General features: G+C 49.7%; 1 protein-coding gene across 1 annotated transcript in view; it reads right to left on the minus strand.

The window, feature by feature from the left end:
* Window positions 1–27,137, minus strand: part of LOC306762789 (uncharacterized protein) — a gene marked incomplete at both ends in the record, with an annotated part of 69,104 nt that overhangs the window by 21,138 nt on the left and 20,829 nt on the right. The window contains 12 exons of the mRNA XM_079249400.1: window positions 250–347; window positions 1,496–2,382; window positions 12,078–12,246; window positions 12,933–13,052; window positions 13,912–14,076; window positions 14,171–14,289; window positions 14,419–15,091; window positions 15,764–15,898; window positions 17,466–17,657; window positions 17,866–18,034; window positions 22,402–22,551; window positions 22,634–22,780. Coding sequence (XP_079105526.1) covers window positions 250–347; window positions 1,496–2,382; window positions 12,078–12,246; window positions 12,933–13,052; window positions 13,912–14,076; window positions 14,171–14,289; window positions 14,419–15,091; window positions 15,764–15,898; window positions 17,466–17,657; window positions 17,866–18,034; window positions 22,402–22,551; window positions 22,634–22,780 — 3,024 coding nt within the window. The remainder of the gene's footprint in view (window positions 1–249; window positions 348–1,495; window positions 2,383–12,077; window positions 12,247–12,932; window positions 13,053–13,911; window positions 14,077–14,170; window positions 14,290–14,418; window positions 15,092–15,763; window positions 15,899–17,465; window positions 17,658–17,865; window positions 18,035–22,401; window positions 22,552–22,633; window positions 22,781–27,137) is intronic.

The raw sequence follows: 27,137 nt of genomic DNA on the forward strand, positions 1-27,137 counted from the left end.
AAGCTGCTCCTCAACAGCGAGCATCTCCCGCTGTGGCTTCATGCGTGTTGGGTTAAATGGTCCATCTGAACTGTCCCTGGGAGTGAGTGTGATGGACTGTGACCTGTCCAGGGTGAGCGGTACGGATAACCAACCAGGTGTTGAACTCAAACGTCTTTGTGCTGCCATGGCAGTAGTCGCGCGCCTGCATGTGTGAGACTGAGTGGAAGAGGCCGTGACAACTGGTCAGCAGCTTCCCGTCTGTCTTACCTTGTGTGCAGGTGTGACTGGATTTCTGTAGACATGTCTCTCGATCTCTGCAGTCGGTGTTTTGGAACGTCCAGGTGAAGACAGTATTCTTCTCACACCTGCACACAGTGTTGATATAGTTACCATCTGGACTAATGTCAACAGTAGAAGGAAGTGTTAAAATCAACTAATGTAGGAGCTCTGCTGTTGTATTCCAGCAGATCTGACATTTAACTGCTTTTGCAGGGTATTCTCATTGTTAAACTCGCTCAACAAGACATTTTCTACTTGGCTCTGTAAATCCAAATCATCTCTTTAAACTGTGTTGTTTGTAAATCTAATACTTACAAAACCAACATATAAATGTAAAAAATAACATAATTTCTCCGCTAAGCTGAGGATGTTTAACCTCTTGATTTAAAATATCTTTACCCCATCACATCACAAGTCAGATATCAAACTTTATGTGCTACACAGAAAGTAGCCTTCTGATGATTTGCACAAGTGAAGTTAGACCATCATGCATTTCTAATGCTAATATAATATGTAATAATGCTAGCGTACTAATGCTAGTTACCAATGGCTGGTTTTAAACATTCACAGCTTAATATCAGCCCCTCCCCCCACCCCACCACCGCTTCACTTCAGTCCCCTAAGCCCCTCCCATCTGCTTCCGCTCAGTCCCCTAAGCCCCTCCCATCTGCTTCCGCTCAGTCCCCTAAGCCCCTCCCATCTGCTTCAGCTCAGTCCCCTAAGCCCCTCCCATCTGGTTCCGCTTAGTCCCCTAAGCCCCTCCCATCTGCTTCCGCTCAGTCCCCTAAGCCCCTCCCATCTGCTTCCGCTCAGTCCCCTAAGCCCCTCCCATCTGCTTCAGCTCAGTCCCCTAAGCCCCTCCCATCTGCTTCAGCTCAGTCCCCTAAGCCCCTCCCATCTGCTTCCGCTCAGTCCCCTAAGCCCCTCCCATCTGCTTCCGCTCAGTCCCCTAAGCCCCTCCCATCTGCTTCCGCTCAGTCCCCTAAGCCCCTCCCATCTGCTTCAGCTCAGTCCCCTAAGCCCCTCCCATCTGCTTCAGCTCAGTCCCCTAAGCCCCTCCCATCTGCTTCAGCTCAGTCCCCTAAGCCCCTCCCATCTGCTTCAGCTCAGTCCCCTAAGCCCCTCCCCTTCCATCTCTCCATTGTGCTTCAGCCTCTTTCAGTAAATTTGATGTTTTAAGTGACATTATACTCTCAGTCAGGTGACATCTGGAGTCTGTATCTGCAGTTCTCACCTGGTTTGCTGCTGGCTGGCTGTGGACTGACACCCCGGCTGGCCCGGTTTATACTGGGAGCCAGCAAACTGGCCTGGTACAGCGTCTCCAGTTCTGACAGCTCCTCACTAGCCGCCACTGCTTCTCCTCCACCTCCTGCTGTGCTTTGGGAACCGTAATATCTGTTTACGTTTTCCGCCCAGCGCTCCACAGGGAGAGCTGCTCTGTATATCTGGCTGGGGGGAGGAGAGGGGGAGTGGCCCGGCTGGTAGGCTGGAGGTGCATTGTGGGAGTCTGGGGATGAGTAAAAGGGTGAGCTGATCGACGTATTGGGAGAATCTACTATATCAGGTTGGTCCAGATTTAAGCAAGACCAGTTCCTGGTTGGATAGAAGGCAGGGGGAGGGCTTAATCTGGGGGCGGGACTTGAACAAGGGGGTGTGGCCTGTGTATATCTGGTGTGATGCGGCTCCTGTTCCCCAATAATATGACACCTGTCCTTGGAACCAACAGGCGATGGGGATCGGGAATGTGGCTTGGGAGAGCCTGGAGCTTGTGCTGGGATAGAAACAGATGTTCTGGTCCACATCACAGAGCGGTCCACTTGTTCAGGTGAAGTAGGAGGAGCCACATCTCCTGAGAAGGGATCCACACACAGAGCAGGCAGGGACTGGGAATCACAGAGGGGTTTCCTGACATGAGCGCAGGGGCTCCCGTTCCTGATGTCCTCCCCAGGTGAAGCTGCAGGGTCTGTGGCGCTGGAGATGGGCTCAGACTCCAAGTTTGAACTGAGAGGGAGGGGCTTAACAAGGCAGGTGGGAGGAGGAGGGGCCTGCCTGATCTGACTCCCTGCTGATTGGTCGCCCTGAATGTCTGTCAGAAGTACTTGGAGCGAGAGAGGCTTTTCACTGCAGAAAGAAAGAGGACTGATATTAAATTCAGAACATTCCACCTTGTTTCATCTCACAGTTCTGCATTAGTCTAGAACAGGCTAAGGCAACTCGAGGGCCTCATTCCTGTGAGTGTTCAGAGTTTCCCTGCTACAACACACCTGACACACATCAGACTTAATTAGCAGACTTGTGCAGAGCTTGATGTCAAACTCTGTAAAAACTGTAAAACGTCTCTCGTTACTCATTGACCATCCAGGGGTCCCATTTCTAAAACTGATGACTACAGGTACTGTGTAGGGAAAACAAAATGTGGTGCAAAAAAACTTTCCAAATTTCCCCGTCTACTGTAAAAACACTGGAGTTCCTGTGTGTCCCAGTTGGGTTTGCATTGTGCAACTGTGGTTGGAGAGGGGGGCCAGTTTCCATCCTATCACTGGTCCGCCAGCAGGGACAGGTACGGTTCCCTGTGGGGCTCCAAGATTGCACCTCACCACATCAGACAGGACACTGCCCAGCCGGACAAATGGCAATCAGTGATTCAGGAAACAGAGGACCCGCCAACACCCATCAACCGCAGCTTCCCACCCAATAATGAAGGCTGAATGGTGTTGAAGGCACTGGAGAATTTAAAGAATGTGACTCTCACAATGCCTCCACCACCATCCAGGTGTGAGTGAGCTTGCTGCAGCAGATAAATGGCAGCATCATCCACCCTCACACGTGGCCAGTAGGCGAACTGCAGAAGGTCAAGAGATGATTTCACCAGTAGCCTCAGGTGGACCAACACCAGCCTCTCCAGCACCTTTATCACTTGTGAAGTGAATGTAATGTACTCTGTGATGCCATCTGCCATACCACTGATGTCCTTCCCATGAGGCTGACAGAGTGCATCCCAGTCTGTGCAGTGAAAGCAGTCCTGCAGGGTCAGTCCTTGTTGGCTCAGGCTGCCGGCAGACAATAGACACATACCTTGGTGTGAGCAGAACAAGCCAGTGATCTGACCTGCCAAGGGGGAGGGAGGGGGATGGGGGGGGCAGTAACACTGTATGCTCCATGTGCATTTGTATACAACAGGTCCAAAGTTTTATTGACCCAAGTGGAGCAGTCCACATCGGCCTCAGCATCAGTGTCACAATGACAGAGGTAAATTCCCTTGGAAAATAATATGCCGAAGCCCTACAGCCAGCAGTACGTTAGGGCTGCAGAAACGTTCCTGATAGACCATGTCCAACAGGTCCCCCCTCTGGAGCCAGGCCTGGGGGTGGGGCAAGAGCGAGCGTCTGGTGGCCGGGCCTTTACCCATGGAGCCCGGTCGGGCTCAGCCCGAAAGGCTTACATGGGCCCCACCTCCCGTGGGCTCACCATCTGCGGGAGGAGCCGTAGGGGTCGGGTGCAGTGTGAGCTGGGCGGCAGCAAGGGGCGGGGACCCTGGCGGTCCGATCCCCGGCTGCAGAAGCTGGCTCTAGGGACGTGGAACGTCACCTCTCTGGTGGGGAAGGAGCCTGAGCTGGTGCGCGAGGTTGAGCGGTTCCGGCTAGATATAGTTGGACTCACCTCGACGCATGGCTTGGGCTCTGGAACCAGTACCCTCGAGAGGGGCTGGACCTTCTTCCACTCTGGAGTTGCTCATGGTGAGAGGCGCTGAGCAGGTGTGGGCATTCTCATCAGCCCCCAGCTTGGTGCCTGCACGTTGGGGTTTACCCCGGTGGATGAAAGGGTAGTTTCCCTCCGCCTCCGGGTGGGGGGACGGGTCCTGACTGTTGTCTGTGCTTATGCACCGAACAGCAGTTCAGAGTACCCACCCTTTCTGGAGTCCTTGGAGGGAATGCTGGAGGGTGCTCCTTCTGGGGACTCCATTGTTCTGCTGGGGGACTTCAATGCTCACGTGGGCAATGACAGTGAGACCTGGAGGGGAGTGATTGGGAGGCATGGTCCCCCCTCCTCTGAACCCAAATGGTGTTTTGTTATTGGACTTCTGTGCTCGTCATGGATTGTCCATAACGAACACCATGTTCCAACATAAGAGTGTCCATATGTACACCTGGCATCAGGATTCCCTGGGCCGCAGTTCGATGATGGATTTTGTAGTCGTATTGTCGGACCTGCGGCCACATGCCTTGGACACTCTGGTGAAGAGGGGGGCGGAGCTGTCACCACCTGTCACTCACCACCTGGTGGTGAGTTGGCTCAGATGGTGGGGGAGGAAGCCGGTCAGAGCTGGCAGGCCCAAACGTGTTGTGAGGGTCTGCTGGGAACGTCTGGCTGAGTCCCCTGTCAGAGCGAGCTTCAACTCCCACCTTCAGCAGAGCTTCATCCATGTCCCGAGTGAGGCGGGGGACATTGAGTCCGAATGGGCTGTGTTCCGTGCCTCTATTGCTGAGGCGGCCAGCCGGAGCTGTGGCTGTAAGGTCGTTGGTGCCTGTCGTGGTGGTAATCCCAGGACTCGTTGGTGGACACCAGCAGTGAGGGATGCCGTCAAGCTGAAGAAGGAGTCCTATCGGGCCTTCTTGGCCTGTGGGACTCTGGAGGCAGCTGATGGGTACCGGCGGGCTCAGCGGCATGCGGCTTCAGCTGTCACCAAGGCAAAAACTCCAGACGGCTTTGAGGTGATTCTGGTCCACCATTCTGCGACTCAGGAGGGGGAAGCAGTGCTCCATCAATACTGTGTACAGTGGAGATGGGAAGCTGCTGTCCTCAACTCGGTTTGTTATAGGTTGGTGGAAAGAATACTTCGAAGACCTCCTCAATCCTACCAACACGTCTTCCCATGAGGGAGCAGAGCTGGTGGACTCAGGGGTGGACTCTCCTATCTCTGGGGCTGAAGTCGCTGAGGTGGTCAAAAAGCTCCTTGGTGACAAGAATGGCATCAAGGGTGGATGAGATCCGCCCAGAATTCCTTAAAGTGGCTTTATTATGCACATTTCAGTCCATTTATTTTAATATGCAAGTCCAGAAGGGCAAGAAATAATCAAGCATTTTTCACAAACCCCTGCATTTATTTTGTATTGATCCTCTCAGATCAGCCTCTGCCAAAAACAAGCAAACAGAGAAAGCGCTGTCCAATGTCCTGCCTGCAGGCTGCGCCTGATTGGTCAGCTGCTAGGAAGAGTCATGGGGAGTGCGCACATCAGGTGTTTTCCTCAGAGAGACACGGACAGAACTGGTAAACAAACCAGAGTAGCTACTCAATAATATCAACACCATACAAACAGTCATATGTGTTCCGGCCAGAAAACGAGAGTGAACAACTCAGCAACAAGAAATGGATAAGCTTATGATGCTATATGCTAATACTTTCATGCATTTCTAGCTGCAGTTGCTAAGCTAATCTCTTGTGTTTGAGTGGTGAAACACTGGCTGCGTCTGAATGTCTGCAGTATTCCCAAACTCCTCATTTAATACATAGTGCCACACTATATAGCAGACTAGTGAAGTCATTCTGGTGGCAATTCGGACACCTAGCTATTGTATTCTTGCTGCAGATTATGTGACTACCGGTGTCACCACGGCAACCACCATGTCGTTCCAAATTCAATCTAAACACCAGTGAAAATATATTTTTCTGTGTTGTATTTCATTATTTGCTGCATATCTATTCAACAAATACGGATAAAAAGTTAAAGATCTATAGATGTTTTTTTTTTACCTGCTTTAACATGTATTTTTTGAGCTCACTGCTTTTCAAGATGCATTGTGGGTAATTTTAAGTGCACTACTTTCTCTCTGGACATTCAGACATCCCTAAAAATGGCATGAGCACCATATAGACCACTATGTAGGGAATAGTGTGGACATTTGGGCTCAGCCACCATCTACCACAATTTGTTGCCATGACAATGCAACTTTTGTGTCACAGACATGTTTTAATATAATTCAGAAAATTAAAAGGATCTAAAACAATGAGAAAATTGACATGTATGTATTATTTTTCCTTGGATATACAAAGGTCAGAAGATGCATGAACCAGGTCCAAAATTCACCAGTTTGCAGGACTGACCATCCAGGACTGGAAACCAACTGCATCAACATTTACTACAAAACATAAACAATACACACACAGCTGACTATGGACCAACTCAGGAGAACTGAGGCAGAGTTCAGTACAATGCCAGTGAAACCAGTCACTTTTGTCAACATTTTATTGCAGTTTCACAGTAAAACAGTATAACAGAGTTTTTCTTTGCCAAGTGAACAAAATGAACAATTAATTAATAAAATATTTACAATGTGCACTACTGTCCAGGATAGTTTACCAACACCTGGTATGATGTTCTTCCCCTGCAGAGGCTGTAGGTGTCCTGCAGACTGCAGCTTTGTTACTGCTGCTGGGAATACCTGGGACGACACGTCAGGGTGGTCATCCTGTCATGTGGTGTCTCCAGAAGTTTCCTGATCAGATGGGAGCTACACTGGGTTCCAGCTGGCCCTCGACTGAAACGTGACAAGCGCCTCATGACGACTTCTTCCTTTGGTGGCCTCTCATACCGAGCAGGAGGTCTTCTGGAACTTCTTCAGCTCCTCCACAGATGCAGCAGGAAGAGACGCCTCATCAGCTCACTGACACACCCTAAAAAATAAATAAAAGTTTGTAATGCTACGTGCACTTTGTTTAATGACTTTTTTCCACAACATAACTTATAAAAGTAAAAGTTTTATGATAAGATCATATACGTATTTCTTTTTTTAAAACATTATTTTACTCTTTACAGAATTTGTCTTTTTCATTGATAAAATATTTTGTCAGTGATAAAATATTTATTTCCTACCAAATGTTGGCTGAGTTTTACAGGTTTGGCAGCTGATTTTAGATAAACTACTTAGAACATAGTTTTCCCCTCCGAGGTCCTCGCTTGTTCACGTTCTACATTTTCATAGGCATTGCTGCCAGATGGAGCCGAAGACGGGGAGGAAGTCCATCTCACTGGAAACACAGAACAGCAGGCAGATGGAAAACAAAACCAAATAGAAAGTAATCACAACGAATATACATAAAAGACTTTCTTCCATTCTGAGGATTGAATGAAGACTCATCGGGATCATAAGTGGAGTCTGGAGATCGGAAGGTTTCTGAGATAAATGTGGTGTCAGCACCGTTGTCCTGCTCCTCCACCAACTGGATACGAGGGCCTTTTTACTGGTCCTAGTCCTGATGTGGACGGCTTGGCTGGAGGGGATGCGAACTGTCCCCAACGTTTTCATTGCTTTGTCTCTGTACCAGCACTGGCAGTCACAGCCGTAGCCTGGCTTCCTGATAAATACACATAAATAAATATAAATATATAGTTCATAGGTTGCAGTAAAAAATCTTTCAAAAATATTCAAGTAAATAATAACATTTCAGATTTATGGAAAGTTGAGCTTTTAGACAGTTTGGAAAACAACTTCCCGGTCCAGAAGTGATAAATTTCAACTAAAGAAGTGATGAATCATTCTGAAGACCATGTCTGATTGAAGGAAGACCGAGCTTTGTGTTGTCTGATTAAACGGGACAGGGCGGCCATTAGAACTACGGTAATGATCGCTTCTTTTTTCACATTTACATCTTGTTTTAAAGTGGCTAATCACCTGGATGTTGTTAGCATGGTCATCAGTGATGACTCATCATGTATATAGATCCTCCTTATAGATCTATTGTTTTATATAGATTATCACCAGGATGTTTTAGCATGGTTATGTTAGCATCAGTTAGCTTCAGCTGATACAGTAGTTGCTCATGCTCTAAACAATACAACATTTTTTTGAGTAATTTGGTTTTACTTACAGCTTGTGTCTCTGGATGAGAAACACGGTCCTTGATTGTAGGAACAGACCCTCCTTTCAGCAGAAGCCTGGTAGCAAATCCCCGTCATGCTGGACCCTGTTTATCCAGCAGTCTGCAGTGAAGTGCCTTTCACAAATATTCCAAAGCTGTGGCTCCATCCATTGCTCTCTAGCTGTTGTTTCATTCAGAAGATGTGAACAAATGAAAACTACAGCTGACGAAGCATTTATTGTGCGAAATGTTAGTAGTGAGAATGTCCACCATAGCTTTAGCTTCTTCCCTCTTATACTGAGCCATAAAGGTGGGCGTGGCTTTCTTCTTGTGAAATTGCACAACCTAGAAAAGATGACCAATCACTGAATCCCCCTCCTCCCCCAGGATGTCACTAGAATCTCAAAGTAGAAAAAACTCTAAAACCACACATTTTCATCGCCAGGGAAACCGAACGGAGAGAGTGCTGGAAAACTCAAACATGCGTTAGGTGATTAAAAAAACGGTGCCGTTCACATGTCTGATGAGTATTCAGCACTAGAACACTGTAGAAAGCTCCAAAAACTCGATATAGCATAATAGAGTTCCTTAAGGCTCTGGATGCTGTGGGGCTGTCCTGGCTGACACGCCTCTGCAGCATTGCGTGGAAATCGGGGACAGTACCGCTGGATTGGCAGACTGGGGTGGTGGTCCCCCTTTTTAAGAAGGGGGACCGGAGGGTGTGTTCCACTTACAGGGGAATCACACTCCTCAGCCTCCCTGGTAAGGTCTATTCAGGGGTCCTGGAGAGAAGGGTCCGCCGGATAGTCGAATCCCGGATTGAGGAGGAGCAGTGTGGTTTTCGTCCTGGTCGCGGAACAGTGGACCAGCTCTATACCCTCTTCGGGGTCCTGGGAGTTTGTCCAACCAGTCTACATGTGCTTTGTGGACCTGGAGAAGGCGTTCGACCGTGTCCCCCGGGGGCTCCTGTGGGGGGTACTCCAGGAATATGGGGTACCGGACCCCCTTGTGCGAGCTGTCCGGTCTCTGTAAGACAGGTGTCAGAGCTTGGTCCACATTGCCGGTAGTAAGTTGGATTAGTTTCCGGTGAGGGTTGGACTCCGCCAAGGCTGCCCTTTATCACCGATTCTGTTCATAACTTATATGGACAGAATTTCTAGGTGCAGCCGAGGTGTTGAGGGGATCCGACTTGGTGGCCTCAGGATTGGGTCCCTGCTTTTTGCAGATGACGTGGTCCTGTTGGCTTCATCTGGTCGTGATCTCCAGCTCTTGCTTGAGCGATTCGCAGCCGAGTGTGAAGCGGCTGGGATGAGAATCAGCACCTCCAAATCTGAGACCATGATCCTCAGCCGGAATAGGGTGGATTGTCCTCTCCGGGTCGGGAGTCAGGTCCTGCCTCAAGTGGAGGAGTTTAAATATCTCGGGGTCTTGTTCACGAGTGAGGGAAGGATGGAGCACGAGATCGACAGACGGATCGGTGCGGCGTCTGCAGTAATGCGGACTCTGCGCCGGTCTGTCGTGGTGAAGAAGGAGCTGAGCCAGAAGGTGAAGCTCTCGATTTACCAGTCGATCTACGTTCCTACCCTCACCTATGGTCATGAGCTGTGGGTCGTGACCGAAAGAAGGAGATCTCGTATACAGGCGGCTGAAATGAGTTTCCTCCGCAGGGTGGCCGGGCTCTCCCTTAGAGATAGGGTGAGGAGCTCAGTCATCCGGGAGGGGCTCAGAGTAGAGCCGCTGCTCCTCCACATCGAGAGGAACCAGTTGAGGTGGCTCGGACATCTGGTCAGGATGCCTCCTGGACCTCCCTGGTGAGGTGTTCCAGGCACGTCCCTCTGGGAGGAGACCCCGGGGAAGACCCAGGACACGCTGGAGGGATTATATCTCTCGGCTGGCCTGGGAACGCCTCGGGATCCCCCCGCAGAGTTGGCAAATGTGGCTGGGGAGAGGGAAGTCTGGACTTCCCTGCTTAGGCTGCTGCCCCCGCGACCCGACCCCGGATAAGCGGCAGAAGATGGATGGATGGATGATCACCTCACAGTCACAGATGGAGACAAAAACTTTCAGAATAATGTAAAACCACTTCCAGCCCATTGGCCCTCCGTCTATGTACGGAAATATGTATGTCTGTGTCACAGCGTGTGCAGTCATCAGTCAAACCACCAGAGGGCTGTACAGATTGCAGAGATGATAAGTAAACAAGCCGCTTCGCTTCACAACCTCTGGACCGTGGAAAACAACCTCAGAACTGTTCAATGCAACCCTGATCCATCCTGGTCTTCATCCATCTGATCCACTTTATCTTCATGTCTGATCTTCGTCATCTTTATCCGTTCCATCCTCTTCATCTCTTTGTCCTCATCTTGAAGAGTATTTTCAGATTTCTTCATTGCTCTCTTTGTCTTGGTTTCATATTGAAAATGCTGAACCGACAACATTAACCCTACCCAGCTACATGGGGCGGGATCGCAACACCCACCCAACATGCATCACAAGAAAACCAGTGGTGTGCAAGTACAAAATCTATTTTAAAAACGCATTTTAAACGTGTTCTGAATATAAAAACGTTTCCCTTCATTTGCATCTCTTCTGTCTCATCCTATGATGCTGCTGTCACAGTGAAATTTCCAAGCCAGGATTAATAAAATACACTTGCTGCTGATTGTTGCTTGCTGTCTTGGGTGGAATGTGTGTTTTCCTGCAGTCTGGCAGCAGCAGATGGAGTTGTTTAGCAGCTCCAGTTAAACATGACTACATGTGTGTGTTTTCTGGGTGTTAATCATCTGTCAGCACAGTTCACACTGTAAACCATTTTGTCGTCATGACAACAAGAATGATGACCTGCAGACTTAATTACAGGCGCCGTGTTGAGTGTTGATTCTGCAACCATGATGCAACTTTAACCCAGATTAAAAACAAAAGTCTTGTCTGATCATCCGAGCGCACAGACAGGTTTAAACCTGATTGGAGGACAGTTAAACCATGTGACCACAGACACTGACGATCTCAGAAACACTAACCAGTTATTTGATAAACAGATTGACGGATTGTTGTTCAGAAGCAGCAGCTGATGAAGGTGCAGCTCCCTGCAGTCCTGATATTTTCTTGTCTTCACCAACGCCTTACTTTTTCCAGTGAATACAAAATGAAAACGAACACATGGGGATGAAAACTACAACGACGTAATGATTTCAGTAACCAATAAAAACCAGATGAAGGACCCGGAAGCAGTAATCTCCATTCAGAGCAACTGTTGTGTGCAAAGGCGGGATGAATGACAGAGATTCAACACGAGTATGAAATTCTGAACAGAGAGGCTGCGACGGAACGGTTAACTGTTAGCGAGTAATGTCCGCTCCAGGGAGAAAAAGAAGAGCTCACACAGGATGCAGCACAAAACAAGACATATAAACCTCAAAATCAACAAATGTGAAGCGACACTGGCAGAAAAGCAGGTAAGCATTGTGTTGAGCTTGTTGGTGTGCCTTTTGCAAAGTTAGTTACTTTGGAGAAAGAACGACTCACTACTTTGATATGATAGTTTGAGACAAAAGTCTGAGGATGTCGGCATTGTCAAGAAACTTTTTATTTTACCAACTGTTGCAGCAGATGAACTGCTGCTTTTTATTTCAACGTGAATAAAAAAAAAAAAGTTCTTTCAAAGAAGTAAAAACAGCTAAATTATTATATGTTCAAACTTGACAAGTTAATTTTTTATTTTTTAAAGACAGGATTTCCAAACTTTAATTTGAAAAAGGTTTTTTTTTGCTAAATCCACCACAGTTTCTGTATTCTGTGATTTTCAGTCGACTAAAACTCAATGAATGGAATTAAGATTGCTGAATTATGACTAAACCTAAACAACATTTTAGTCATAAGACTAAAACTAAAGCAACATGTGGTGTCATGTGATGCCTGACTCCTGGCTGTGATTGGCTGAGCAGACTGCAGGTGGTACCTGGGCTGTTCCGGGAGCCGCTGCTGCTCGGCTTGCTGTGTTCCTGCCTCTGACTCCCTCTGCTGCTGCAGGAGCATGCGCTGCTGCAGGCTGCGGGCTCTCCTCATGCAGCGCTGCAGCCGGCTCTGATTACAAGCTCCGCCTTCAGCCACCGCTGGCTGCAGTTTGGCTGCGGCGGGGGCGCGGTCGCCATGGCAACACAGAAATACACGGCAGAAAGAAAAAATAAAGGAAAGAAGAAAAATGAATGAATGGGATCAAATGAAAGAAAAATAAGGTGATTTGATGCAGGAAACAGGAAGTAAAAGATCTGATGGCAGGATGTGGTCCGGCGACAAACGACCAAATCATATTTACAAACAACGTTAAAACAATAAAACCAAGACGGTGAAACTGTTTCTAGATGTAAGGGTCACATGATCAGACAAGCTGGAAACAAACCTCCTGGCTCCATCTTTCTCTCCACCCACTGCTTCACATGGTGCTGCATTCACTGACCCTCAGACAGCTGAACGCTCTCTCGCTTCTTTTACAAGTAATTTATATAAAGTTGGTTTAGACACAGAGAAAGAAGGAAAACTGTCCAGCTAAAATCTGATCAACTTTATCCACCCAGCTGCACCTGCAGAAACGTCCTGAATGACTTCTCTGGACTCTAAACCCTGAACCAGTTCAGACCAGTTCAGTTCAGCCAGTTCAAACAGAACCAACCAGGAGGAGGACCTGGATTTCATTTCTAGACTAGCGCGTGTGTTGTTGTATATTTTCATAGGCAGGAGAGGAGGGGGAGGAGCAAGAAGCGGTGGGAGGAGCAAGAGGCGGTGGGAGGAGCAAGAGGCGGTGGGAGGAGCTTACAGACAGCTTCGTTGACGGCGGACAGTGCAGCGGCGACTTCTCCTGCCTGCTCCAAACGCACCGACTGGTCCAGCAGAAGCTCCGCCTCGGACACACACCGCTCAAAGCTTTCACCTTTACCTGCAGGGTTACACACACACACACACACACACACACACACACACACACACACACAACACACACACTGCATTACTGCATGTTCGTTCTTTCTTTTGTGCATCGGTCAGTTTGAGCCTTTTCAGCAGATCAGTGAGGAACATTCCTGTTGTTCATCACATCTGCTGACCACACACGCATGTACACGTGCACACACACACGGAAGCCGGCGAAACTCCCTGCCATGTCGGATCGGTGATGACTGGATTCATCCCAGCGGCTCCAGTAGGAGCAGGCTGGACGTAAGGCAACGTGTTTGTCTGCTCCGCCTGACGTGAACCACATTTAGGACGTGGACTACAACATTGTGAGCAAACAGCCAGACATCCAGTCATGTGGGAAAACTGTCTCCCAGTCAGACACGGTAGAACTGGGATAAAATATGATCCAGTCCAGACCGACAGGATCTGTTTTGTTCCAGTTCTGTAAAACCAACTGGGACCAGAAGGATGTGGTGAGTCCACTGACTATTAGGGTGTAAACGCACCAGAATCCTTCCAGCGGTCCGGTCTGCACCGCTGTCTGGACTTTACAGTGTGCATATGAGGCGGAGCTTGACGAGAGGGGCGGGGCTTGACGAGCGAGGCGGAGCTTGATGAGAGGGGTGGGGCTTGACGAGCGGGGCGGGGCTTGATGAGAGGGGCGGGGCTTGATGAGAGGGGCGGGGCTTGATGAGAGGGGTGGGGCTTGACGAGCGAGGCGGGGCTTGATGAGAGGGGCGGGGCTTGATGAGAGGGGTGGGGCTTGGCGAGCGGGGCGGAGCTTGATGAGAGGGGTGGGGCTGTTAATCTCCGAGTCAGCGGCTGACCATGGGTGTGTGTACCTTGAATCTGCAGCTGATCCAGGTCCAGATACTTGCTGGGTCTCGGGTTAAAGCCGAGCGCTGCCTCCCTCTCCTTCTCCTGCCGCCGCTGCAGGTCCTCCTCCTTGGCTCTCCTCAGCACCTCCTCCTGCAGCTCGTCCAGCTCGCTTCGGCCTGCAGAGAGCGCTGCAGATGCATCAGCAGAAACGGCATGACTCGGATCAGAACCTGAATATCCAAGCGGTCCACTTCTGACCTCCAGGCTGAACCGTAGCGACACTCCCCCTGCTGGCGGAGCCGAGTTCCTGCAGCAGGGATCCGCTGCTCTTTGACCTGGAGCTCCTCCACGACGGCCCGGAGGAAGAGGACGAGGATGAAGGCTTCTTCAGAAAAGAATCCCTGCGGAGAGAACAGAACATTTGTTCATCAGCTGTTTCTGCAGCCGGTCTGGAGACCAGGTTCTGCCTGATGCTGTTGTCACGCCAAGCTGAGCCCATCATGGCGGTCTGAGCTGTGAGGAAGACTCACCTGTCGCCCAGGTTCAGGTCCAGGCTGACGGGACTGCTGCTGTTCCTCTCACTGCTCTCGTATCCGCTCTCCATCCTCTGGATCAGCCGGGGAGGAGGAGGAGGAGGAGGAGGGGGAGGAGGAAGGTCTGTGCTTCCATGTCCTCTTCTGAAGCTGCTGGAGGAGGCGGGCAGAGTCCAGGAGGAGCTGGGCCTGATGGGCATCGCCTCCTCCTGGGCAGCGAAGGAGGCTGGAGCTCTGCCGGGGTCGGGTAGGGGGCCTCCGAGGGGGCTGTACCCTGCCTGCCTGCGCCTCTCGCGGGTGAAAATGGTGTCGATGTTTAGCGCCTCCCTCCGTGGCCTCCACGCCGGCCGGTATCTCCCTGTGGTGCCTCCTCCTGAGGAGCTGGATTTGGACTCACTGCTGGTACTGTTGGCCTCCCAGTCCAAAGGTTTACTGGAGGAGGAGCACAGAGCGGAGTCTGCAGCAGGATGGTGGCTGGAGGAGGAGGAGGAGGAGGTTTCAGAGGAGAGGACGGCGGCCGGTAGGGAGGAGGAGGAGGAGGAAGAAAGGGGTCGGCTGTGGATGATGCTGCTCATGGTCTCTCTGAAGTCTCGGAGACGACTGGTTGAAGATGAGGAGGATGAAGGCTTAGGGAGGTGACGAGGAACCTGCTGCTCCTTTAAGGTCTCTCCTGGGAGGAGAAGAGAAGATCAGAGAGGAAGAGTACGGCGAAGAGAAGGAGGAGGAATAAGTGTGACGATGGAGGTGAAGAGGAGGAACAAACAGGAGCAGATGAATGAAGAACAGCCGCCCAGACACCATCATCATCATCATCATCATGATCCCACTGTGTGGATGGCAGAGAGGACGTTTAGTTTCCATGACAACAATATGATGCAGCTGTCGGATCTGGTTCCCCGAGTTACAAGCTATGATGATGATGATGATGATGATGACGAAGTTTCAGCTCCATTAAAATCTAACTGCTGCGGACAACGTTGACCACGACAGAGGGATCGTATGATTCTGGTCTTGATGATGTCGCCAGGACTCTTCTGGCGTTTCCCAGTCCTGCTCTGGTTTTATGTCGGAGACGAAGAAAACTAAAAAGTCAAACTGGAAGTCAGAATTATTCATTCCGTTTTTAATGGGAATTAAACGATTAACTATAGAAACCAAAACGCTGCGCCCACACAGCAGGATCCGCGACGCCGTTTACCTGGAATAGCCGGGTTTTCATTCATCGTTTCTGTTACAACTAGAAATCGGAGTGGAAACCACAGATCATTGGAAATCCTAAAACCCTAATCTAATTGGCTCATCTGAAGGTGTCCAGCACCCGATTGGTCTAAAACATGCCTACCCTCACTGTGGTAACCAGCCGGCGAGACTTCGTTGTCAGGTTTAGACCGCCGGTGGCGACTTGAGCTCCGCCTCCTATCACTGGCCCCGCCTCCCTTCCTCAGAGAATGGTGCAGCTCACGGTCCGTCACGTAGCCTTGGCAACGAGAAGCATGGCAACAGCAGTTAACAGCCGTCAGCGAGTCACGCTAAATGTTGAGAAAGGCAGAATGTGATTGGCTGCAGAGATGTGACAAAGTGAAGGCGAATTTTTGTTTGTCTTTCAACTTCTGTCTGTCACAAAGTCTGCGCTATGATTGGCTCAGATGTTTCTCCAGCTAAAGGACACTCCCACACGAGGAGACCTGCTGACCTGACAGAACCAGAAACACCTCAGAAAATCTGCTGCTCGATGTTCCAGAACTTATTCCAGCTCAAATTAATCAGACAAAACCCGGTCTTCTGGAAAGGGAAGAGGAACTCTGAACTCCATCGGCAGGAGTCTTCATCTGAAAACCTCAGGAACCTTAATAAAAGTCAGACAACAAATGAGGAACAGGAGAAACTTTTCCCTCTCAGGGGTTCCTCTTGGGATGGAGTTCCTCAGGGAGTTCCTCATGGGATGGAGTTCCTCAGGGAGTTCCTCTTGGGATGGAGTTCCTCAGGGAGTTCCTCTTGGGATGGAGTTCCTCTTGGGATGGAGTTCCTCAGGGATGGAGTTCCTCTTGGGATGGAGTTCCTCAGGGAGTTCCTCTTGGGATGGAGTTCCTCAGGGAGTTCCTCATGGGATGGAGTTCCTCAGGGAGTTTCTCTTGGGATGGCGTTCCTCTTGGGATTGAGTTCCTCAGGGAGTTCCTCTTGGGATGGCGTTCCTCTTGGGATTGAGTTCCTCAGGGAGTTCCTCTTGGGATGGCGTTCCTCTTGGGATTGAGTTCCTCAGGGAGTTCCTCTTGGGATGGAGTTCCTCATGGGATGGAGTTCCTCAGGGAGTTTCTCTTGGGATGGCGTTCCTCTTGGGATGGAGTTCCTCAGGGAGTTCCTCTTGGGATGGAGTTCCTCTTGGGATGGAGTTCCTCAGGGAGTTCCTCTTGGGATGGAGTTCCTCTTGGGATGGAGTTCCTCAGGGAGTTCCTCTTGGGATGGAGTTCCTCTTGGGATGGAGTTCCTCATGGGATGGAGTTCCTCATGGGATGGAGTTCCTCAGGGTTCTGTGTTTAGACTTGTACATTTCCCACGACAACTATTAAGATCTCGGAACGTCATCCAGCGGTATAATTACCCAGGATGGTATTACCTTGGCTTCCAGGATGACTGTGAGGGCCCTTGCTGTTACTTTGGACCAGGATCTGTCCTTTAACTCACATGTAAACATGTTTCTAGGAGCTTTTTAAAACTATGTGACATTCCTGGAATGAGCAACATCCTGTCTCAGTGACGAAGTGGATTTGTTACTTCCAGACAGGACAACTTCTATTAGTGGTTGCACTGACACAGAAACGTTCTGAGTTAAACTTCTCCTATGTCGGGTACAGACGGGAAGTTAAAAGACAAACTGATGGATATTTAGCAGATGATGGTTGAGTGTGAACAGATGCATATTTAGTCAGAGATGGATCTGCAAGAAGACTGAGGTGCAGCAGTGCCATGAAACACTTCAGCAAACCAGTAAACAGAATTTAACCATGTCTTTCACACCTGCGGCTCGCCGGCCTCTTAAAGCATACCTATGGTTTCCATGCTGCAGAGCGAGGCGTGCGGGGGTCCGTCGGCCCGTTCCTCGCAGATGACAGTTCCCTGGGAGTCGGACGAGTAGTGGCTGGCCAGCGACTCATGGTGAGCATGTGGGGGCTGTCGCCATGAGTAGCTCTCCGTGGACGAGTCGGTGCGAGTGTCACTGGAGATGGATGGCTCGCGGCCTGTCGTGGGGGTTAGGGGGCGGGGTCAGGCCTTACACACACATCAAACACACAACAACAGGTACAGGTACGTGTGCATCTCTAGCTGTTAGCTGCTCCTCAGTCTGGTCAGTAAGACTACAAGTAAAAGCAGAGCTACATATTCTGATAGTTACCTGCGTCTTTGTTGCTGTGCTACTACTACGACTCCTAGCTGTGTTGTAGTTACCCGAGTCTTCGCTGTCGTAGCACGTCTTGTTGAGGTGGTGCAAGTCGAGGCGCGACTGCAGGTCCTGCACTGACACCGGCGCCCCTCGCGGGTCAGCGTACAGCAGCAGCAGAGGCTGGTAGTGACCCTTGATGCAGCGGGAAACCACGTCCTTCCACTTGGGACCGATCTGCAGGAGGACAACCGAAACACAGCGAACTCAGAACCTTTCGGTGAAGAAGACTGACCGCAGACCAAGAGCTGGCAGAGGTTTGTTCACATGTCAGGAACACGTCTTTTATCTTTCAGGAAGATGGCCTGATAGTAAACAGGTGGATGTTGCCATGGTGATGGCATTTGTTTATGCTTGGCATGAAATTTTTTGTCCCTTCAGGTCATTTTCCTTTCAGTTTTTGTCTGATTCCCCAGGTGGGATGAATTTTACGAGAAAAGTGTTCTCTTATCCAAATATGTCATTATTCAAATTATTTTAACCCTTTAAATGTTCGGTTCGGTTGCATGATTTTGTGTGATCAAACTGTAATGTAAAGGGTTGAAATAAATCAAACAATTAAATATTTATTACAAATGAAAGTGCAACAGCTATTTGATCAGAAAAGTGTAAAACACGGAAAATTGAAAAATCTATCAAAAGTAATCACTTTTGAGACTAAATAATTTGAAGAGTTGCATATCTGTTAATTTTATTTGGACTAAAGTTGAACAAATCTTTGAATAAAAGTTTTGTTTTGTTTTGTTTTTTAATAGCAGTTTAATAGGACTTCTTTAAGCCTGAAAAGGTGGTCAACGAAAGCAACCCACAGTGTTTATATATATATATATATATATATAAACACTATATATACATAAATATATAAATATATATATATATATATATATATATATATATATATATACATAAATATATATATATATATGTATATATGGTTATATGTATATAAGGATCCGACACCACATGAAAATATAAATGCTTTTGGATGTAGTTTATTGGCTTTGGCTGTTTAAAGTCTTATTTACATCAACAACCCATCTAACAGATAGTTGTATGAAAAACACCACTCATCAATGTGAAGCGTCCGGAAGTGACGTGCATGCTCAGAGGAAGATATGGCGTCACACGCAGCACGCAGCGTTTTAAGTGGATGAATACGGTTGCTAAGTGGATAAAAACTGTTGCTAAGTGGATAAAAACGGTTGCTAAGTGGATGAATACGGTTGCTAAGTGGATGAATACGGTTGCTAAGTGTATAAATATGGTTGCTAAGTAGACGAATACAGTTGCTAAGTGGACGAAAACGGTTGCTAAGTGGACAAATACGGTTGCTAAGTGGATGAATACCGTTGCTAAGTGGATGTATACCGTTGCTAAGTGGATGAATACGGTTGAATACGTTTGCTAAGTGGATAAAAACGGTTGCTAAGTGGATGAATACGGTTGCTAAGTGGATGAATACGGTTGCTAAGTGGATGAATACGGTTGCTAAGTGGATGAATTCGGTTGCTAAGTGGATAAAAACGGTTGCTAAGTGGATGAATACGGTTGCTAAGTGGATGAATACGGTTGCTAAGTGGATGAATACGGTTGCTAAGTGGATGAATACGGTTGCTAAGTGGATGAATACGGTTGCTAAGTGGATGAATACGGTTGCTAAGTGGATAAAAACGGTTGCTAAGTGGATGAATACGGTTGCTAAGTGGATGAATACGGTTGCTAAGTGGATGAATTCGGTTGCTAAGTGGATGAATACGGTTGCTAAGTGGATAAATACGGTTGCTAAGTGGATAAGTACGGTTGCTAAGTGGATAAATACGGTTGCTTTGTTGGCATTGTTTCAAAGTTGTTGAGAGCTGGAAAACAAAATATTGTTTGGTCCATTGTTTAGATCTGATTCGGTCAGATTTGGTGTACAACCTGTAAAACATGGCAAGGACAACTGCTGCTTTCGGACCTGCCATTTTATCGTGTTCAGCAGATTGTTCATCTGGGACACATGCTTTGTTGTTGGCTAATTCTGAGATGGCCTGAAGGACTTCCTGAACTGTAATTTTCATGTTGTCTGAGTGGACAATCTCAGTCACAATGCAGGGATCGCTCTGAACGCTGTTAAATAGCACAGAGTAATGTTTCCTCCATAGTTCAGCTATGTCATCACAACCAGAGACCCCCTCTAAGGTGTATGGTAAACATGTGGAGTTTGTCTTTAGAGATTTCACCTCCTTCTAAAAACCAGTAACGTGTTTTTCAAGGGATTTTTCTGCCATGGAGTCTGCTCTGATTTGTTGTGCATGTTTGTTAACATAGAGAACTGCATATTTATATTTAGAGTTTGTGAGCTTTGTAAGGTCAAGGTCAGGTCAGTCTCTGGGTTGTCCAGCATGAACCCAGGCCCTAAACGCATTCTTAGCTCAAGTATGATAATTTGCCATTTACGTGCTCCATTCAGGCTTAATCCTAGATGAATTGTCACCACAGGCATAGAGTGGTATACCATTACACAAAGCTCCAACAATATGTTCATCTGACGCTCTAAATTAACCTGGAAAAGTAAAATAACTAGACCAGATACATTCATTTGTAACCATGGGTCGATGTCTGACGTACTCTGTCCAGATATTCTTTCTGCTTTGCCTGTTTATCACTAACATTTCTGTTGCCACGGTTACCAACTGGAGTTTGAGCCAGGGCTATGATTTAGAATTATTAGACTATTTCACAGAACTTTTTTTAACTGGTGTCCTATATCAGCTTTTAACAGACACCCTGCAACCAATGAGAATTGAGTATTCACCCAGACCCTGGTATAAAGTCGGATCATGGAGATGTGGTCCAGCTGCACCACAGAGAGGCTTCTGGCTTCATCGGCTGGATGGCAGGTCCACCCCAACCAGGACGGAGCCATACTCGGCTTTATTCTGACTCTAAAGGTCTGTAACTAACAGAACAGACACTGGGTTTACTTCTCCACCATGACAGCTCAGAGACGCTGGAAACAACTTTCACCATCACTTCGCTTCTAAAAATTTATCTAGAAAAAATGAAAACTTTTGTTTCCCAAAGGCCAAATAGAAACATTCAGATGTCACTGTAGTTTTATCAAACAGGAATTTCAATATTCCCACATTATAGTGATGACTGCTTCTGTCTGAGACGAAGGACAGACTTCCACATGAGGATCATGCCTCTTTCAGAACTAAATGAAGGAAAAATGTGATCCTGCACAACGAAGTTTGATCAGAAGCCTGAGATAAACATTTGGGGCTGAACCAAACCACCCTGGAGACAACGTGCACCAGTTTCATCATCAAACCATCAGCAGAAACCTGGAGAATCCAGACATGAAACGGTGACAGCTGAGGAAAGATCCTTCCCACCCCGTTTCGTCACTGGGATGGAAAAACGTCTCCTTCCAATCCTCCGTCTTCCTGTCCTCCCTCCGTCTTCTCCCTTTCTGTGGGTTTGTTATTTCAAGCTTTCCTCCATTTCCCAAACGTCCAGGTCTGCAGTGATTCGACGGGACGTCCCACCGTGTGGCAGATCGACCCGTCGCTCAGCCCGGACACAAAAATGTGGGTGTTTGTTTAACAGAGAAAAAGTGTGAGCTGTGTGTGCGCTTTGACCACACCCTCTGTTCTGTCCAGCTGCTCCCATAAACAATGGAGGGAAATCCTTGTTTTCACAACCAGCAGAGAGAGCGAGACATCCCAGTCCACCAGTTAGAGAGCAGCACTGATGGACGGACAGGGACACCAGGACGCTGTGGAGGAAGCAGCTCTTCTTTCTTCCAGATGTTTAACTGGTCTGCAGCACTTTGAACCCATCATGGTACCAGATTTAACATAAAACAAACACCATAAACCACCTGCATGTTTCTGGAACTTGTTGGTAAAACATAGCTGAAACAGTAGGTGGTGCCAAATCTGCAGCTAAGACAGCAGAAGAAGAAAATCTCGAGCACCTCATATCAGGGTTTCTCATTACGGCTGCGATCCAGCAGGTTGTCCGTGTCTCCCTGCTCCAACACACCAGACTCACACTGGGGAGTCTCTGTGCTTTGCAGCTGCTGTATCCGTTCAGTTCAACTGGTGTGTTAAAGCAGGAATGTTGCATCTGATGAGACTAGATATTTCTGCAGGAACACGGATGAGTAGCCGAATTTAAAATATGGCATCAAAATATGCACCTTTTTATCCACACTGTTCAGGTACACCAGGACCAGGTCTGACAAAGACCACACAGAAAAGCCCAGATGGGGAGACATGTCCCCAGACCGGGCCGAGACTTTCTGACCATCATCCTGCCGTATGACCTTCTGACTGGCCAATAGGAATGCAGTAATGGAGGAAGTCGTATGGAAACTAAATAGACACTTTAAACGGAAGCTGAAGGCGACGAACGGTGAAAGTGAAGCACGGCAGTGTTGCGTTTACCCAGAACACAACCGCGATGCCTGCCTGTGTGTTCATGGTGGAGGAAGTAATCTGGAACAGACGTTATCGTACGGGTGGGAAGGTGGCTAAAAGCTGTCTCATACAAACCTCCTTCACGTGGGCATCATCAAAGTACATCCACCGTCGTATCTTGGTCTGGAAGAAGAAGGTTGAGTAGTGTTTCCCGTAATAACAGACCATGCCGACCAGGTAGAGCTCGGCCTGCCGGGCCTTCTCCTCCGTCACCCTGTAGAACAGCTGCAGAAACACACCGCTTAGCTCCGCCTCTTAGCTCCACCTCTTAGCTCCGCCTCTTTGCTCTTTGATGCTCAAGTCTTACGTCTCCAAGATGCAAACACGTTCCCAGCGTGTGGATGACGTCCTCCGCCAGATCTGAGTGATCCGAGTCCCAGACCAGGCCGATGGTGATGATCTCCGGACTGTTGAGAAGGACGCGGGCCATCCGGAGCTGCTGACCACACTGACTCTGAGGAAGAGGAGGGAACCATGACGTGTGAGGAAGAGGAGGGAACCATGACGTGTGAGGAAGAGGAGGGAACCATGACGTGTGAGGAAGAGGAGGGAACCATGACGTGAGGAAGAGGAGGGAACCATGACGTGTGAGGAAGAGGAGGGAACCATGACGTGAGGAAGAGGAGGGAACCATGACGTGAGGAAGAGGAGGGAACCATGACGTGTGAGGAAGAGGAGGGAACCATGACGTGAGGAAGAGGAGGGAACCATGACGTGTGAGGAAGAGGAGGGAACCATGACGTGAGGAAGAGGAGGGAACCATGACGTGTGAGGAAGAGGAGGGAACCATGACGTGTGAGGAAGAGGAGGGAACCATGACGTGAGGAAGAGGAGGGAACCATGACGTGTGAGGAAGAGGAGGGAACCATGACGTGTGAGGAAGAGGAGGGAACCATGACGTGTGAGGAAGAGGAGGGAACCATGACGTGTGAGGAAGAGGAGGGAACCATGACGTGTGAGGAAGAGGAGGGAACCATGACGTGTGAGGAAGAGGAGGGAACCATGACGTGAGGAAGAGGAGGGAACCATGACGTGAGGAAGAGGAGGGAACCATGACGTGAGGAAGAGGAGGGAACCATGACGTGTGAGGAAGAGGAGGGAACCATGACGTGTGAGGAAGAGGAGGGAACCATGACGTGAGGAAGAGGAGGGAACCATGACGTGTGAGGAAGAGGAGGGAACCATGACGTGAGGAAGAGGAGGGAACCATGACGTGAGGAAGAGGAGGGAACCATGACGTGAGGAAGAGGAGGGAACCATGACGTGAGGAAGAGGAGGGAACCATGACGTGTGAGGAAGAGGAGGGAACCATGACGTGTGAGGAAGAGGAGGGAACCATGACGTGAGGAAGAGGAGGGAACCATGACGTGAGGAAGAGGAGGGAACCATGACGTGAGGAAGAGGAGGGAACCATGACGTGTGAGGAAGAGGAGGGAACCATGACGTGTGAGGAAGAGGAGGGAACCATGACGTGTGAGGAAGAGGAGGGAACCATGACGTGTGAGGAAGAGGAGGGAACCATGACGTGTGAGGAAGAGGAGGGAACCATGACGTGTGAGGAAGAGGAGGGAACCATGACGTGTGAGGAAGAGGAGGGAACCATGACGTGTGAGGAAGAGGAGGGAACCATGACGTGTGAGGAAGAGGAGGGAACCATGACGTGAGGAAGAGGAGGGAACCATGACGTGAGGAAGAGGAGGGAACCATGACGTGAGGAAGAGGAGGGAACCATGACGTGTGAGGAAGAGGAGGGAACCATGACGTGTGAGGAAGAGGAGGGAACCATGACGTGAGGAAGAGGAGGGAACCATGACGTGAGGAAGAGGAGGGAACCATGACGTGTGAGGAAGAGGAGGGAACCATGACGTGAGGAAGAGGAGGGAACCATGACGTGAGGAAGAGGAGGGAACCATGACGTGTGAGGAAGAGGAGGGAACCATGACGTGTGAGGAAGAGGAGGGAACCATGACGTGAGGAAGAGGAGGGAACCATGACGTGTGAGGAAGAGGAGGGAACCATGACGTGAGGAAGAGGAGGGAACCATGACGTGAGGAAGAGGAGGGAACCATGACGTGTGAGGAAGAGGAGGGAACCATGACGTGTGAGGAAGAGGAGGGAACCATGACGTGTGAGGAAGAGGAGGGAACCATGACGTGAGGAAGAGGAGGGAACCATGACGTGAGGAAGAGGAGGGAACCATGACGTGTGAGGAAGAGGAGGGAACCATGACGTGAGGAAGAGGAGGGAACCATGACGTGAGGAAGAGGAGGGAACCATGACGTGTGAGGAAGAGGAGGGAACCATGACGTGAGGAAGAGGAGGGAACCATGACGTGAGGAAGAGGAGGGAACCATGACGTGTGAGGAAGAGGAGGGAACCATGACGTGTGAGGAAGAGGAGGGAACCATGACGTGAGGAAGAGGAGGGAACCATGACGTGAGGAAGAGGAGGGAACCATGACGTGAGGAAGAGGAGGGAACCATGACGTGAGGAAGAGGAGGGAACCATGACGTGTGAGGAAGAGGAGGGAACCATGACGTGTGAGGAAGAGGAGGGAACCATGACGTGTGAGGAAGAGGAGGGAACCATGACGTGAGGAAGAGGAGGGAACCATGACGTGAGGAAGAGGAGGGAACCATGACGTGAGGAAGAGGAGGGAACCATGACGTGTGAGGAAGAGGAGGGAACCATGACGTGAGGAAGAGGAGGGAACCATGACGTGAGGAAGAGGAGGGAACCATGACGTGAGGAAGAGGAGGGAACCATGACGTGTGAGGAAGAGGAGGGAACCATGACGTGAGGAAGAGGAGGGAACCATGACGTGTGAGGAAGAGGAGGGAACCATGACGTGTGAGGAAGAGGAGGGAACCATGACGTGAGGAAGAGGAGGGAACCATGACGTGAGGAAGAGGAGGGAACCATGACGTGAGGAAGAGGAGGGAACCATGACGTGTGAGGAAGAGGAGGGAACCATGACGTGAGGAAGAGGAGGGAACCATGACGTGAGGAAGAGGAGGGAACCATGACGTGTGAGGAAGAGGAGGGAACCATGACGTGAGGAAGAGGAGGGAACCATGACGTGAGGAAGAGGAGGGAACCATGACGTGAGGAAGAGGAGGGAACCATGACGTGAGGAAGAGGAGGGAACCATGACGTGAGGAAGAGGAGGGAACCATGACGTGAGGAAGAGGAGGGAACCATGACGTGAGGAAGAGGAGGGAACCATGACGTGTGAGGAAGAGGAGGGAACCATGACGTGAGGAAGAGGAGGGAACCATGACGTGAGGAAGAGGAGGGAACCATGACGTGTGAGGAAGAGGAGGGAACCATGACGTGTGAGGAAGAGGAGGGAACCATGACGTGTGAGGAAGAGGAGGGAACCATGACGTGAGGAAGAGGAGGGAACCATGACGTGAGGAAGAGGAGGGAACCATGACGTGAGGAAGAGGAGGGAACCATGACGTGAGGAAGAGGAGGGAACCATGACGTGAGGAAGAGGAGGGAACCATGACGTGAGGAAGAGGAGGGAACCATGACGTGAGGAAGAGGAGGGAACCATGACGTGTGAGGAAGAGGAGGGAACCATGACGTGTGAGGAAGAGGAGGGAACCATGACGTGAGGAAGAGGAGGGAACCATGACGTGTGAGGAAGAGGAGGGAACCATGACGTGTGAGGAAGAGGAGGGAACCATGACGTGAGGAAGAGGAGGGAACCATGACGTGAGGAAGAGGAGGGAACCATGACGTGTGAGGAAGAGGAGGGAACCATGACGTGAGGAAGAGGAGGGAACCATGACGTGTGAGGAAGAGGAGGGAACCATGACGTGAGGAAGAGGAGGGAACCATGACGTGAGGAAGAGGAGGGAACCATGACGTGTGAGGAAGAGGAGGGAACCATGACGTGAGGAAGAGGAGGGAACCATGACGTGAGGAAGAGGAGGGAACCATGACGTGAGGAAGAGGAGGGAACCATGACGTGAGGAAGAGGAGGGAACCATGACGTGTGAGGAAGAGGAGGGAACCATGACGTGAGGAAGAGGAGGGAACCATGACGTGAGGAAGAGGAGGGAACCATGACGTGTGAGGAAGAGGAGGGAACCATGACGTGAGGAAGAGGAGGGAACCATGACGTGTGAGGAAGAGGAGGGAACCATGACGTGAGGAAGAGGAGGGAACCATGACGTGAGGAAGAGGAGGGAACCATGACGTGTGAGGAAGAGGAGGGAACCATGACGTGAGGAAGAGGAGGGAACCATGACGTGAGGAAGAGGAGGGAACCATGACGTGTGAGGAAGAGGAGGGAACCATGACGTGAGGAAGAGGAGGGAACCATGACGTGTGAGGAAGAGGAGGGAACCATGACGTGAGGAAGAGGAGGGAACCATGACGTGTGAGGAAGAGGAGGGAACCATGACGTGAGGAAGAGGAGGGAACCATGACGTGAGGAAGAGGAGGGAACCATGACGTGTGAGGAAGAGGAGGGAACCATGACGTGAGGAAGAGGAGGGAACCATGACGTGTGAGGAAGAGGAGGGAACCATGACGTGTGAGGAAGAGGAGGGAACCATGACGTGTGAGGAAGAGGAGGGAACCATGACGTGAGGAAGAGGAGGGAACCATGACGTGAGGAAGAGGAGGGAACCATGACGTGTGAGGAAGAGGAGGGAACCATGACGTGAGGAAGAGGAGGGAACCATGACGTGAGGAAGAGGAGGGAACCATGACGTGTGAGGAAGAGGAGGGAACCATGACGTGTGAGGAAGAGGAGGGAACCATGACGTGAGGAAGAGGAGGGAACCATGACGTGAGGA

Source organism: Telmatherina bonti (genome assembly GCF_933228915.1).
Source record: "Telmatherina bonti genome assembly, chromosome: 11".
In the NCBI taxonomy this organism is placed as follows: domain Eukaryota; kingdom Metazoa; phylum Chordata; class Actinopteri; order Atheriniformes; family Telmatherinidae; genus Telmatherina; species Telmatherina bonti.